General features: G+C 33.8%; 2 protein-coding genes across 2 annotated transcripts; both read left to right on the top strand.

The window, feature by feature from the left end:
* The first annotated feature begins 2,575 nt into the window (after positions 1 to 2,575).
* Positions 2,576 to 3,753, top strand: LOC118753568 (protein ALP1-like). The gene is made up of 2 exons (XM_036488452.1): positions 2,576 to 3,059; positions 3,746 to 3,753. The coding sequence occupies exons 1-2, from the start codon at positions 2,597 to 2,599 to the stop codon at positions 3,751 to 3,753; spliced, it is 471 nt and encodes a 156-aa protein (XP_036344345.1). The 5' UTR covers positions 2,576 to 2,596.
* A 5,682-nt stretch (positions 3,754 to 9,435) lies between these two features.
* LOC118753569 (zinc finger BED domain-containing protein 1-like) lies at positions 9,436 to 11,171 on the top strand (the record flags this gene model as incomplete). The annotated part of the gene is made up of 2 exons (XM_036488453.1): positions 9,436 to 9,454; positions 9,589 to 11,171. Coding segments are annotated over exons 1-2 (1,602 nt in total), but the record flags the coding sequence as incomplete, so codon positions are not given.
* Between the last annotated feature and the right edge of the window lie 3,252 nt (positions 11,172 to 14,423).

The raw sequence follows: 14,423 nt of genomic DNA, 5'->3' as shown, positions 1-14,423 counted from the left end.
CAGCTTTTCAGTCATCGAACTAGAATAGCACGGGAGCTTTCAACTGACAACGTCTCTGACATGGCAGCACTGACAAGCAACGCTGTCAGTTTTTACAGAATCGGGCTGTTAGTTTGAGTTAAAGCATTCGTCAGAATCAGCACTTCTCCTTTACTTCAGTCAATACGTCCATCCGACATCACGTACGTAACGTACAGGGATGCCACAATGAAGTATTCGATGCGTGTAAACAAATCAGCTGATTTCTATTGGCGGCAAACGTTCTTATAAATGCAGAAAATTTTTCGGTGTGCCCTTAAAGATTAAATATCCCAAAGCGAAACTTCGAAATGCAAAAAATTGAAATAATAATTATTGTGCTGCTGTTGTTGGAAGCCAGTGAGTGTATTAAGAGGCTTTATGGCAGTCGTAGATGGTGGGTGCGACCTTCCCTGCGGGATCGGGACACACGTGGCTTCTTCACTGCAAATTTTCGATTCCAGGAGGAATTTAAAAACAATGTTAGGATGGAGAAGCAAGTTTTCGACTTCCTCCTTAATTTGATTAAGGAAAAAATTACAAAAAATTCTAATAGGCCATCCATTTCGCCAGAATGCCGCCTATATTTAACGCTCACGTAAGTTTGTATTTATTGTACATATCTATATATAATGTATGTAATATATAAATCTTTGGCATATTATTAAGTTAACTTCTCATGAGATAAGCCATTATCCCTTTAAAGCAATATTTCATTGGGTTCCCAAACAACGATTAACTAGCCATAAAATGCCACAGATATGTACACAAACTCGCATGGGAAACTATTATCGGTTTTTGAAAAATTATGTACCTATGTATATGGGAAAATCTACAAAATAGGTACACCTCAAAAAAAAAATTTTTAATTTTTAAATTTGTGAGCACACCTATGTTTTATATATCATTTTATTCGTATTCTCTTAATAAGTCGATTAATATAAGTGTAATTCATTTTAATCAAGTGCTTCAAAAGTTAGACGAGGAATAAACATGAAATAGAAAACAAAAGAATAAGCTGGGTTCAAATTAAGTTGTTGAAGTTGTAAATTTTGAGCAGAGATTTTGAAAGTTGAACTCACTTAATTGGGACGTTCTAAATTCAATAGCATCCCCCGTTTTACCAGATTGGCTCCGGTTTTCAAGATAACGGTATTTGAAAATTTGATAATATTTTAACTATTTTATAAATAACTCCCTCAGTTTTGAAGGTATTTTACTAAAATTTAGCACATAACGGTTTTTAATATTACCTTAATTATTCCTTAAAATTATCGAAATGGGTGCACTTTAACGTATAGCTCCAATACAACTGATTAATCAGATATGTGTTTTTGCGCTATAACTCTAACTTCATATCTGATTAATAAATTGTATGCGTGCTATATGTTAAAGTGAACCTATACTAAATTTTTACTTATTTAATTGGAGGAGTTATAACGCAAAACTGCAACTCTGGACAATCAGTTGTATGGGAGCTAGATTTTGGAGTTAACCGATTTCGATGATTTTATGAGATAGTGAAGGAAATATTAAAATACAAGCGTGTGCAAAATTTTAGTAAAATATCTTCAAAACTGAGAGAGTTTTTTTATAAAATAGTTCAAATATAAGCAAAGTTTCAAGTACCGCTGTCTCCAAAAGTGGAGACAATCGGGCAAAACTGGGGACGCCATTGAATTTAAAAGGCTCCAATTAAGTAAGAGCAACTATCAGAACTTTTGTCGAAAAAAATTTGATTTGATACCACGCTCGAAATATTCTGGCTACAAGAAGGAGCATAATTAAAAGTACTAAATCGGGGTCTTTAAACACTTCTAGAGAACATCTTTTTGAAGCATTTTACAGGTATATGCAACGTTATAAGGACTAGCAATTATAGAAAGATTTAGATCGTTTCGACATATTTTACAAATGTGCCTTCAATTAAGGTGTTTTTGGAATAAAAATTACGCTCAAGATCGCAGAATATTTTATCTTTAAAAGTTAGTTTATTCTGAAAGCACACCTCTTGCTAAGGTATCACATTATTCGTAATTGTTTGTAGAATACAACACATACTTAAGAAGTTCTTAAAATAAAATGCTTCAAAAACTATACGCGATAAACCGAAAATTTTGAAAATTGTGAAATGTGGAGTTAAAGACTTTGACTTACTTGCCATTTCGTTATTTTGCAATGCACACTTTTCTTACCTACTACATATGAAGTATACACATAAGTGCTAAATGCCCATTAAATTTCAAGTCAGAATATGTGCTTCAAAAGTTATGACATAATTAAGTTTGCCCCTCTTAAAAATTACATAAAGAATTCACTTGTTTTCATTAATTTTTTAAATTTAAACACCTATAATTCAAAAGTTATGCAGCAAGTTGATCCAAATTTTTTTTGAGGCTTCAAGTATACGTCAGTGAATTATATCCAAAAGCAATCAGCTTGATATAGTTTCCAACAGTGAAAATAAAGCTAAATAACACCAAGGTTACCTGTATTTTAGATTTGCCCATATAGATATTTAGCGTATGGGGAAAGTAAGCAGTTTCATTATTCTGCCTTTAAAATAGGGCTCTCCACAATGAAAGCAATCGTTGGAGAGACGTGTGATGTCTTATGGGAAGTACTTGGCCCAATTTATTTATCGGTTCCACAGAAGAATGAATGGAAACGCATTGCCAACGATTTTTATTCAATGTGGGATCTACCTAATTGTGTTGGCGCTATTGACGGCAAACATATAAATATATTTTGCCCGAACAACATCGGTTCCCTTTTTTATAATTATAAGGGTAACTATTCAATAGTCCTTCTGGCAGCCTGTGATGCAAATTATACCTTCACTGCGGTAGATATTGGTGCATACGGTTCGCAAATTGACGGCGGAGTTATGTGGAACTCGAGTTTTGGGCAGCGTTTATATACGGGCCAATTGAATTTGCCGAAAGAAGAAGTATTGCCCGGCACTAGCAACAGTTTTCCACACTATTTTGTTGGAGACTCTGCGTTCCCATTAAAACCTTTTTTAATGAAACCGTATCCAGGTTCGTACAAGCAATTGACTTGTCACTTTAGTTTCATACTATTACTATTAATTCTTATATATGTATTTTGGAAATAATTTGCCTTTGGAGAGGGAAATCTTAAACAAGCGTTTGTCGCGAGCACGCCGAGTGATTGAAAATGCTTTTGGCATTTTAGCAAGTAGATGGAGGATCCTTTTGTCTACCTTGCATATGAGCCCAACATCCGCAGAAAAAATTGTGAAAGCGACCGTACTTCTGCACAATTTCTTGAAGATGCATGATGGAAGTTATTGCCCACCTGAATACGTTGACCAGGATGATGGGAACGTGGTAACAAAGGGGCTGTGGCGCAACGAAATATCCACCCCTTTACAAAAGGCCATAAGGACATGTTCAAACAACGCTTTCAAACTAAGGGATGAGTTGATGAGCTATGTCGTATCCCGCCCAATTCAAAGGACCGAATAAAATAAAGGTTGTCCAATGTAAGCAATGTCTTAATAATTAATATTTAGGTTGCCAAAGGTTCAAAGTGACTTTGGTTGAAATACATTAAGTTTATTTACATTTGTATTCGAAGGAGTAGAATATAAAAATTGCATGAAAATTTTAAATAATATAAGATTTTATAATATTAAAATTACATGAATTAAAACAAAAAATAAGCAGATTTAAAATGCATACTATATATCATTTCATTTCAGGCAACTAACAGCTGGAAACCCCTATGCATTAGTTGAAATTGTCCGCCTAACTACCACCAATAACTTTGAAATTGGATTTGATCCATCATTCTTAGATTAGATAAAAAATTATTATCAATTTACGTTCATTTAAATATAGACATACAGTTGTGAAAAAAATAGAGACAAGAAATGTTGACAAGTTTCGGATATTTTTCTTTTTTTATTAAATGTTTAATAATTTTTTATATAAGTATAACTCAAGATAAAAAACAGCATATAAATTAAATTTTCAAAAGTTGATCAGAATTCGGCAAAATTGTATACCTTGCTTTTATATTAAGAGTTATTCTTTTATAAAAATGATTAAACATTAAATAAACAACAGAAAAAAATCCGAAACTTGTCAGCATTTCTTGTCTCTATTACTTTTTACCACTGTAAATACATATAGTCATGGGAAAATAATAGGGACACGACGTTTTTACCACTTTTCGCTATTCTTATTTTGAATGTTTAATGTTTAATAGTTAGATAGTGAGCTGTATTTTTATAAAAAAAAAATAATAAACATTAAAGAAACAAAAGAAAAACAACCGAAACTGGTCAAAATCTCGTGCCACTATTATTTTTCACATGGCTGTATGTATGTACATTACTTTTATTTCACTTTTAAGGTAACCGTAGTATATTTATTTATTTTAAAATTAAAATTTATTAAAATTTCCTCACATTGGTTACAGATCATACTATAAACAAAATACACATAAATCATAAATTATAGTAGCAGTATATTTTTGGCAATGAAAACATTTTAAATTTTATAGAAGCAACACAGTTTCAAAACAGTTTGTTTATTTGACGAAAACCTGTTAACTTTTTTAAATTTTGTACAAAATTTGAAATGTGAATTCATATGAGTTTTCTTTTAAAACACTGTACAGCACTCGGCTGGGTATTGGACCAAGCCAACTTTTTTAAGAGAATGAGAGATAAGTAAAAAAACATATTATTCTTGTTGTTATTTAATTTTGGTTATTTTTTTTATGAAATTATATACATACATATATTTTTTAACAAAATCCGTGTAAATCCAAGTTTGTGCAATATTTAAAAACGGTAATTTTTAGCCATTTACATTTTGTACTTTGTACATACTCACACTTGGATTTACACGGGTTTTGTTAAAGAATACATGTACATAATTTTATTAAAAATTACCTATATTAATAGCAACAAAAATAGTATTATATAAAAAAAATATAATACATAAAAATATTAATAATAAATATATATGTAATAATAAAATTCTAATATATGCCTTTTGTTATATAAAAATAAGTTACTAGACACTTCAAACTACAGTATATTTTATTTATTACCAAAAACTTAAATGTGTATTTGTACATATATTCATATCACTACACCGTAGTGTAAATCATTTAATTAAAAAGGAACTATCAATTCAGTCACGTTTAAATTACATTGTAATTAATTCAGTTGGAACGTTAATACAGGTACTAATGGCCAATGTACATTACATTGGATTAAATTAAAAGTAAATTAATTTTCCACGCCGTTGTAGGCTAAGTTCAAAATTTGAATTTTTAAAAAGTCTTGATCTTCTTCAGAATGCTTAAGAAGATAAGAATCAAGCACTGATAGAAATTGCGAATTACGGCTTAGTTGTTGTGCAGGTGCTTCAGACTTTTTTAGCCAGTCACTTACAGTACCACAAAGTTGATCTAGCCGATCCTCATCTCTTTTCCGCTTTATAGATCTATTCGAACTGGCGCCTACGTCTTTTTGGCTCTCAATTAATGGTTGTGAAGTCGACCTGCAGTCATTATTCAACTGGTCACACTGTGCAACCTCATATGTGGAATCCTCGACAGGGCACTCCTCAAACAAAACCTCCGATTCAAAGCTAACTTCTTCAAAGGTTTGCTGCTGCGTAGGCTGGTTTTCAACTTCATCGATGATAAATGTGGTGTTTCCGATCGTTCTGTTTAGCGGAAAGATAGTTTAGTGTTTAATATATAGAGCGCTTGTGTTAAACATTCAATTGAAGATAGGGGTTATTGATGAATATGAATTATGCCTTGTACATAGAATTGGAATTATGAACGTCTGGGAACTCAAATATTTTCAGAAGATCTTTGGCAATTCGATGTCACATCGTTACGCTGCTATTTTAGCCAATGCAAAAAGGCCATGAAAACCAGGACCTTTACTCCGTATTGCGATTCGAAAAGCAAATCATTTGGGTTGGAATACTTGGCATTATGAAATTTTATTACTCCGTGTCGCCTTTCGAATCGCATTAAGTTCCTAATCGTAATACAGAGTAAACCCACAGAATAGGGTAATTCGATTTATAATTATATTATATCATAGATTTGGTGTTCATGGTTAATCACTCACTGTCGAAGAGCTACGTGTCGCTGTAGGAAAGTCATCGCATCCATGTACTTCCAGTTACTAGTGTCTTTCGCAGCACTGCCAGAAGCCCCTTTTCCTACGTTGACTTCTTTTAAGTAGCGATCGCGGAGAGACCTACACCGACCTTGACATTGTTCCACTGCCATTTTAAATAATTATTTATAATGAAATCCTTTATATTTTATAAATTTCCACTTACCGCTGGCACCGGCAGCAGCCGCCACATTGTTCCATGCCTTTTCTTTGGCCAGCTTGTTGCGGTAACCCGCAATTGATTTATCGAAGAGACAGGGATGCACTTGTACAGCCTCGATTAAGTTGCATTCCATAGCGAACACAAATAATTCGATTTTATTTTAATTTCGCGCACTCGGTCGTGGAAGTGGCGTGATGTAGAAGAATAGCGAAAATGGCGTTTGACATTTGTGTCGTACTTACTGTACGCCAAAAGTAGAGAGTAGAGTGATTTTCGTCCGGTACGGCAACTCATACGTCGCCTATCTGACGCTCTCTATGCAAACACACAGTCTACTCAACTGTCAGTTTCATCCTTGAGCGGAACGTACGCAAAGTACCCATTCTGACGGGGCCATAAAGTCTCACACTGACGGGGTTAGACTTTCAATGTTTCCTCCTCGTAAAAAAAACATCTGCCGTAAAATGTTAATTAATTAAATCGACGACTAGTCTTATATATACTTTTGTGAACTTCTAGTTACATATGTGTTTGTGTAAAGCGTACCTCTACCTTTGAAGTTTACCTGAAAGCAAAATTCTCTACCCGGAAGTAAAATGCGCCTTACAATTGTAATGCCCTGTACAACTTCCACAATTGAAAGGTCGTTGAGCACATTAAGAAGGGTAAAAACTTGGCTGCGCTCCACAATCAGCGAAATTCGACTTAACGGTAATCATATACATACATCTATACCATGAACGAAAGACACAAGATCACGCGGGACGGAAAGAACGAAAAAAGTTATTTTCTAGCTGCCGAAATCTCGACGCCATTTTTGCTGTAAGAAGTAAACAACGAAGAGAACGGAGAAAACCGCGAAATTGTTGAACGCATGAAAAATCATTTTTATTATGCAAATTCTTCTAAAAATCATGCCGTTGTGTTAAATTATTCTTTATCTTATGTGTACACACGTTGTCACAAGCGAAAATGAAGAAAATTGCAGTAAAAAGCCACCACCAAATTGTAAACAACGAAGAAATGTAAATAAACGGCTAATGTCAAAATCCTTCAACTTTTTTCATTAATGCGATTCTAACGGGCTACTCTCCTGCCCGCGTGATCTTGTCTTTTTGGTTCATGCATCTATACTATTATATAAAATTGATTATATGGAGTACGTTTGTAACGACTTATTTCTCAAAGTACTAAACCGATTTTAATATTTTTTTTTTTTTAAACGAAGCATTTGTAAAAAGACGCAGAGTGGCATACTTATATTTTTTATTCTTGGAAGATAAGCACGCTTTTTTTGGGTGTAAAGTTACAAAAAATTACAAAGACGTACAAGCATAAGCCTATTTGGTTGCCAAATACAGCGCATAGCTACGCGAAAAATCTGTACATCAGTGCCGATCAAACACGAAGTCACAAAGGCAAAAGAGATGTGTATGAGCGACGTGACTGCGCTATACCACATACATACACACATAAACGTATTTGAGCTAAACAGCTATTACTGATTGAACATGCTAAATACATACATATGTATGTGTGTACACATTTATAACCGAAAGGCAAAGCATCGCTTCGAAGTCATGTGCAGTGTTGCCAGAACTTTTTGGGCCGACCGGCTAGATTGGCCAAAAAAAGCGGCTAAAAACGGCTAAAATGTTTTAGTGAAATTTCACATAGACTCTGGCAAAAAACGGCTAAAATATTTTAGTGAAAATTCACATGCTTTATTTAAATAAATCGCAAGAAACGAAAGACTAGTTAACACCATTAATTTATATCGAGTGTATATTCCTCATCATCAAATGAATCACTATTGTATATATCACCTGAATTCATTAATTTTAAGAGATCGTCATCTACAGTAAAATTATGGCAGCATTTTTTCTTCACATTTTAAACCGTATCTTATATATAAAATAGCGTTTAACGTTTTAACGCACATTGGATTTCTTTGCTTAGTTTTTATTATATTCATTGGACTAAATATTCGCTCTACTTCTGCATTACTTATAGGCAAAACAAGAAAACTAAAAACTAGGTTGCAAAGGTCAGCGAAAGGGTTTTCTCCTAGGGCATTTCGAAATTGATAAACTTCGGCCCAAAATTTTACAGTTGAGTCTAAATTACTCCAGGTATGTAACGTTAACCGTTGCCATTGCATCTCTATGGATGTTAAATATTTCGTCGGCATAATATTTGTGTTTTTGTTGCTGTAGTTGAACAAATACTTTTGGTTTAATTACTCTTAATGCATTTCCAACTGAAAAAAGTCAATTTTTTTAGTGTGGCAATATTTGTAGGGAGGAGTTGGCGTAATTCCTTTATTAAAGTGATAATAAAATAGCGACAATTTTCTCGAATTATTTTCTCGGCTTCGTGGTCAAAAGCGTTTGTGCTTACTTTGGTTTTTAAATACTCTTCAAAACTGTGATAAAACCGTGGAAATGGAGCAAGGTATGGTTCCAACGGGGAGCATATAGGATCAAATGTGTCCGCGCTAATAACCACTTGGGAGCATAGATGCGAAAGTAAAACATTGAGTTCATTAAAAATCTTCATTGGGTCTGCATTATTGCTTTCGAACAACTTGTTTACTTTTTGCACCTGAAAATTAGGCAAATAGTAAAATCGGCTAAAAACGGCTAACTTTTTTTTACAAACCGGCTAACAAATCGGCTGCCGGCTAGATCGAATTTTCTCCGGCTAGTTGCTATCAAAACCGGCTAAATCTAGCCGGAAAACGGCTAAATCTAGCCGGAAAACGGCTAAACTGGCAACGCTGGTCATGTGCAGTATGTGGTTGACACAACAAATAGAGGTGGAGAAAACATCGATGCACTATCGATGTATCGATGTTTTTGCATTTTTGTTAAACATCGATAGTTGATTGCGACTATCGATGTTTCCTTTGTGCACGTCTGCAAATGTAAAGAACGACGAGTTAAAAGAGAACACGCAAAAGGTATGAACTATAAGATTATATTAGTTTCAACTTTATAACATTTTTTAAGTTTTTATTAAGTTTCATTCGTGGTGGTGGCGGCGGACGTGGAGTTTTGGTAATCTTTCAGCGATGGAGAAACACCTTGAAAGTAAGTATTTATCATATAAGTAAACGCGCATGTGATTTTTCAACATGCACATTTCAAACGCGTGCGTATGTACATATGTTTATGTTGGACATACATTGTGTTATGGCTTTAATTGTATGATTTATATTTAATAGGAACATCAAAGGAAAACTGCGAGGCTGAGTCCTCAAAACGTAAGCGGGAAGGCTCCATAGTTTGGCAGCATTTCGAGAAAACCAACGACAGGACAAAGGCGATATGCACTTACTGCGGAAAAATTTTAAAAACGGCAGCCCACACGACTAACCTCACGGACCATTTAAAACGCATACATCCCAATCGCCTCACTGCAGAGAAACTTCCTGTATCAACAAAGTTGGATGCATTTTTACTTCGTGATGTGCAGTACCCAGCTGATTCTAAGCGTAAGGAAGAACTGGACAAACATGTAATGCGTGTGATTGCACTAGACGTGCAACCATTTAGTATTGTGAATGATACAGGATTCCGTGCATTGATGCATAAAATGGATCCCCGATACAAATTACCATCCAAAACATACCTTCGAGATGTATCGCTTCCCAAAGTTTACGAGTCTTTAAAAGGCCAACTACAGTCAGCCTTAGAATGTGTGGAGTATGTGGCAATCACAACAGACGGTTGGACCTCCAAGGCGAACGAGAGCTATTTGACCATAACCTGCCATTTTATTAATACGGAATTCCAGCTAAATTCAGCAGTTTTGTCAACATCGACCCTTTCAACGTCCACTAACCACACTGCTGCGAATATTGCAGACTCAATTCGCGTGGTTTTGACGGAGTGGGGTCTGATGGGAAAAGTGGTTTCTATAGTGACCGACAACGACAGCACCATGAAGAAAGCGTGCGAGCTTCTGGAGGTTAAGCATTTTCCATGTTTCGCGCACACTGTCAACTTGCTAGTTCAAGATGTCCTAAAACTTGAAATTCTTGGACCTATTTTGACTAAATGTAAATCTATTGTTTCCTTCATGAAACGCAGCACTACTGCAATGGCTAAATTTAAGCAGGCCCAAAATATTGAAAGCCCGCTTGGCCTGATTCAGGAAGTGTCAACTCGATGGAACAGTGCCTTTCAAATAATAAAAAGGCTTTTAGAAACGATGCAAGCATTGTCATCTGTCTTGTTGTGTACGCCTAAGGCTCCAGTGCCATTTTCCGCCGAGGAAATCGATATTTTAAACGAACTAACGGAACTTCTTTCTCCGTTCCAAGATGCAACTATAGCCACTTCCGGCAGCAAGAATGCGACAATTTCTCTCGTTATTCCCCTAACACGCGAGCTTCATCAAAAACTGCAAAATTTGAGACCTAATCTTAAAACTGCAGAAGTTGTCTGTGCCTTCGAAACTTTAAGTAGCCGTTTAAATGATAGATTCGCCCACTACGAAACACGCACTGTTCCCCGAATAACAACCCTGATTGATCCTAGATTTAAAAAGGATGGTTTTAAATCGTCTTCAAATGCAGATCAGGCAGTTAAGGCTTTGGAGCAGGAGATATACACCGCTTTGCCAAGTACTTCACGGGAGCAGCCAACACCACCCGAACCTTCGCAGAAACCACATTTTTCTTTTCTGCAAAATAAAATTAAGGCAAAAGTTAAATCTTCTCGAGCGGATGCGATTATAATCCTGCGACAGCATCTGGAAAATATAAATGAACCGGAGGAATGTGATCCTCTCTCATTCTGGAAGGTTAATTTAAAGATTTTAAATAAAATATTTTGAAATTAATGATTATAAGTATTTTTAGACGAACGCAGATAGTATGATGCCTTTCAAAGAGGTAGCTAAAAAATATTTATGCGTTCCAGCAACCTCGAGCGAGTCGGAAAGGATGTTCAGCAAGGCTGGGCAAATTATTTCTGACCGGCGTACACGCCTCAAGCCTTTTGTAGTGGACAAACTTATGTTTCTAAACAAAAATCAAAATATTTTTGAAGACTTATAATGGAAAACCTTTGATCTCTTTTTTTAATACATATGTATGTACATATGTATATTCGTAGTCGACAATCTTATGTTTCTAAACTAAAATCAAAATATTTTTGAAGATTATTGGGTTCATTTGATCTCTTTTTTTAATATGTTCGTAGTCGACAAACTTATTTTTATAAACAAAAATCAAAATATTTTTAAAGATTTAATTAAAAACATTTTATATCTTTTTAAAAAGGTGTATGTTAACCCCAATGAATAAATATGTTACGTTTATACAATCTTTATGTACCAACTTAATTTTGACTTTGAGCGCCTTACTCTTTTCAGAACAATCGATGTTACATCGATGTTTGGTTTCAAAACATCGAAAACATCGATGGTAGCAAACATCCTCTGTACATATTTGTATAGTAGGGAGATTTTTTCAAATTATATAAATATACGTTATTTGAATATTGAATCAATACACGTTTGAGGAAAGGGTGCGATAGTAGACTCCAGTTATAAGATTATAAATAAAATTTCCAAGAGAAAGTCAGTTCTTTACATATTTTCTAATTACCTTCGAAAATATATTAACTCAAAAAAAAAAATAAACAATGCTTCATAGATCGATTTTTTTAAATCTAACTTCATAAAGTTCTTTAAAAATATTTTGTAAATGAGGCCATAAGAGCTTAGGGGGAGAGTTACAACACGAAAATACATTTAAGGCGCAGCGAAGCATGCCGGGTAATTGCTAGTATATATATATGATTGCTCAGTCATACGACTTAGTTAGGGCGATCTGTAGCAGAGGCAGAATTGAGCTATATATCAAATTAAAGTGCAAGCTTTAATTGCAGTTGACCCTGTTTGTCACAAAAGTAAAAAGTGTCAGAAAATTCGATTGTGAGCAATATAATCCACTGAAAAATATTAAAAAAATTTCCGTGGAATTGAGATTCGGAAAGGGTATTAGGTATTATTAATTGTTTTGAAATATATTTCACGAAAGCTAAAAATATAAATAGTTGAGATTATTCTCTTTTTTAAACGCCTGGGATATCACTGACCAATATAAAGCTCAAAACTTTTGTGATTTTTGAAATGAACGATCCAAAATTAGCCGGTATACATGTTTAAACAATTTTGGAGTCAGTGGTAGAATTTTTGTACTGAAAGGGTTAAGAAAGCCTTAGTTTAAAAGTGTGATACTTATCAGTGGCGGACCCAGGTAGGGGAAATTGGGGAAATTCGAGAATTCGAATTCGAGAAGCTTGGGGAACAAACCTAATGAATGGACGCTTTTGAAAATTTCAATTCATGGAAAAAGTGTGTCAAATTTCACTTGAGCTGCGTGGTAAGCTCGAAGTATTATGTTATTTAAGTATCAGGCCTATCAGTTTTTCGAATTCACTGAATTTTCAAAATTTTGAAATTATGTACTTAATTTTCAATTTTTAGTTTTTTTGTTGTATTTTCGAATTTGTATTATTTTACACAGTTGAAAGTCACAGCAAGTTTGAATATTTTCACAGGCTCAGAAAACAACGAAAATCCCAAAATTGTGAATTTTATAATATTATTAAATTTCTTGAGATTTCTTATTTTTAGGACAATTTCCAAAATTTCAAAAACTATCGAAATCCGGGAGATTCTAGAAATTTTGGTAAAATGAGAATATTTTCAAATGTACAAAATTATTTAGATTTTTGAAATTTTTATATTTTCAAAAATTTTGAGAATTTTATTTATCCTAAAATGTTAAAATCATCACAAATTGTCGAAAAATTCTTATGTTCGTGTACTTGTGGGTAAAAAATGGAAAATTCTTAGAATTCTAAAAGATATTAACATTTTTGAACGATTCCAAAATTGTTCCTTTTTTGAACTTTTCCAAAATTTTGTATTGGTATAACAAAATTTGAGAATTTTAAACTTTTTGAAAATTTCGAAAACATCATCGTCCATTTACATTTTTTAAATTTTCAAAAACCACGAAATACGAGAATGTTTTCAACATTCGAAAACTTTTAATTTCGTTTGATCATTCCTGTATATTCGACACTTCTACTTAAAAAAAATTTGTTAGAATTCCTACAATTCTTGAAATTTTTGAAAAATAAAAAATTTCTATAAATCTAGTATTCATTATTATATTGAATTATTGGGATTTACTAAAATTTCTCAAATTCACAAAGTTTTGAAAGTTTAGAAAATTTTCGAATTCCACTCAAGTTATTAAAAAGGAAAAACTTCAAGAAATTAAAAACTATCAAGACTCTAAAAAATTTAAATTGCGGTGATTTTTAAATTTATATACACGATATATGTTGAAAAACGTTCCTTCTCCCGAGAATTGCTGCTGGGTCCGCCCCTGTACTTATTGGGTTTCAGATTACGCCCTTGGACAGATATTGTGAAAGGTTGGACTATACTTAAAGATTACTGTTTTCTCACGGCCCACTATTCGAAGCTTTGAGTAGAGTAAAGTCAAAAAGGTTAAAAATTACCCTGAGTTATAAAGGGTCTAGCAATACAAGATTAATTGTTCTCTTTCATGACGTTCTTTAAATAAATCTTGAGTTAAATACTGAAGTATATTCATGAATATCACGTTGTAATATGAGCATCCGAGACGTCTGCTTTTAAAATATTTTTTGTAAAACAAATCGGTAAGTACATATCGTCCCCCGTATGCCAGAAACAATAATGTGTAAAAATGAACATTTTGCGAAATCCAAATTTAAAATCTTTTTTTACGAGACTTACGGCTCTATTCTGTATCAGTGACAAATACTTGTCACAGATTTTTTTTACGGAAAAATATATGAAAAAGTTTATATTTATCAGGTAAAAAATTGTTGGTCACCGATACAGAGTTGGGCTATTATTTAACTCTGCATTCATGTAATTGACATTGTGAAATATGTGGTTTCCGTGTAGGCACTCTGAGTTCTGGTATAACATAGAACATTCAAAGGTTAATCAAGTGATTAATCAAGTATTTCTAATGGAACCATT

Source organism: Rhagoletis pomonella, unplaced genomic scaffold, assembly GCF_013731165.1.
Source record: "Rhagoletis pomonella isolate Grant_MI unplaced genomic scaffold, Rhpom_1.0 Rhpom_scaffold_02633, whole genome shotgun sequence".
Taxonomy (NCBI): Eukaryota; Metazoa; Arthropoda; class Insecta; order Diptera; family Tephritidae; genus Rhagoletis; species Rhagoletis pomonella.
The sequence above is the reverse complement of the archived record's forward strand: the minus strand, read 5'-3'. Positions and strand labels throughout refer to the sequence as shown.

Bases quoted from the DNA above. Each gene is read 5' to 3' on its own strand.
- LOC118753568 (XM_036488452.1), top strand. From the start codon at position 2,597: ATGAAAGCAATCGTTGGAGAGACGTGTGATGTCTTATGGGAAGTACTT.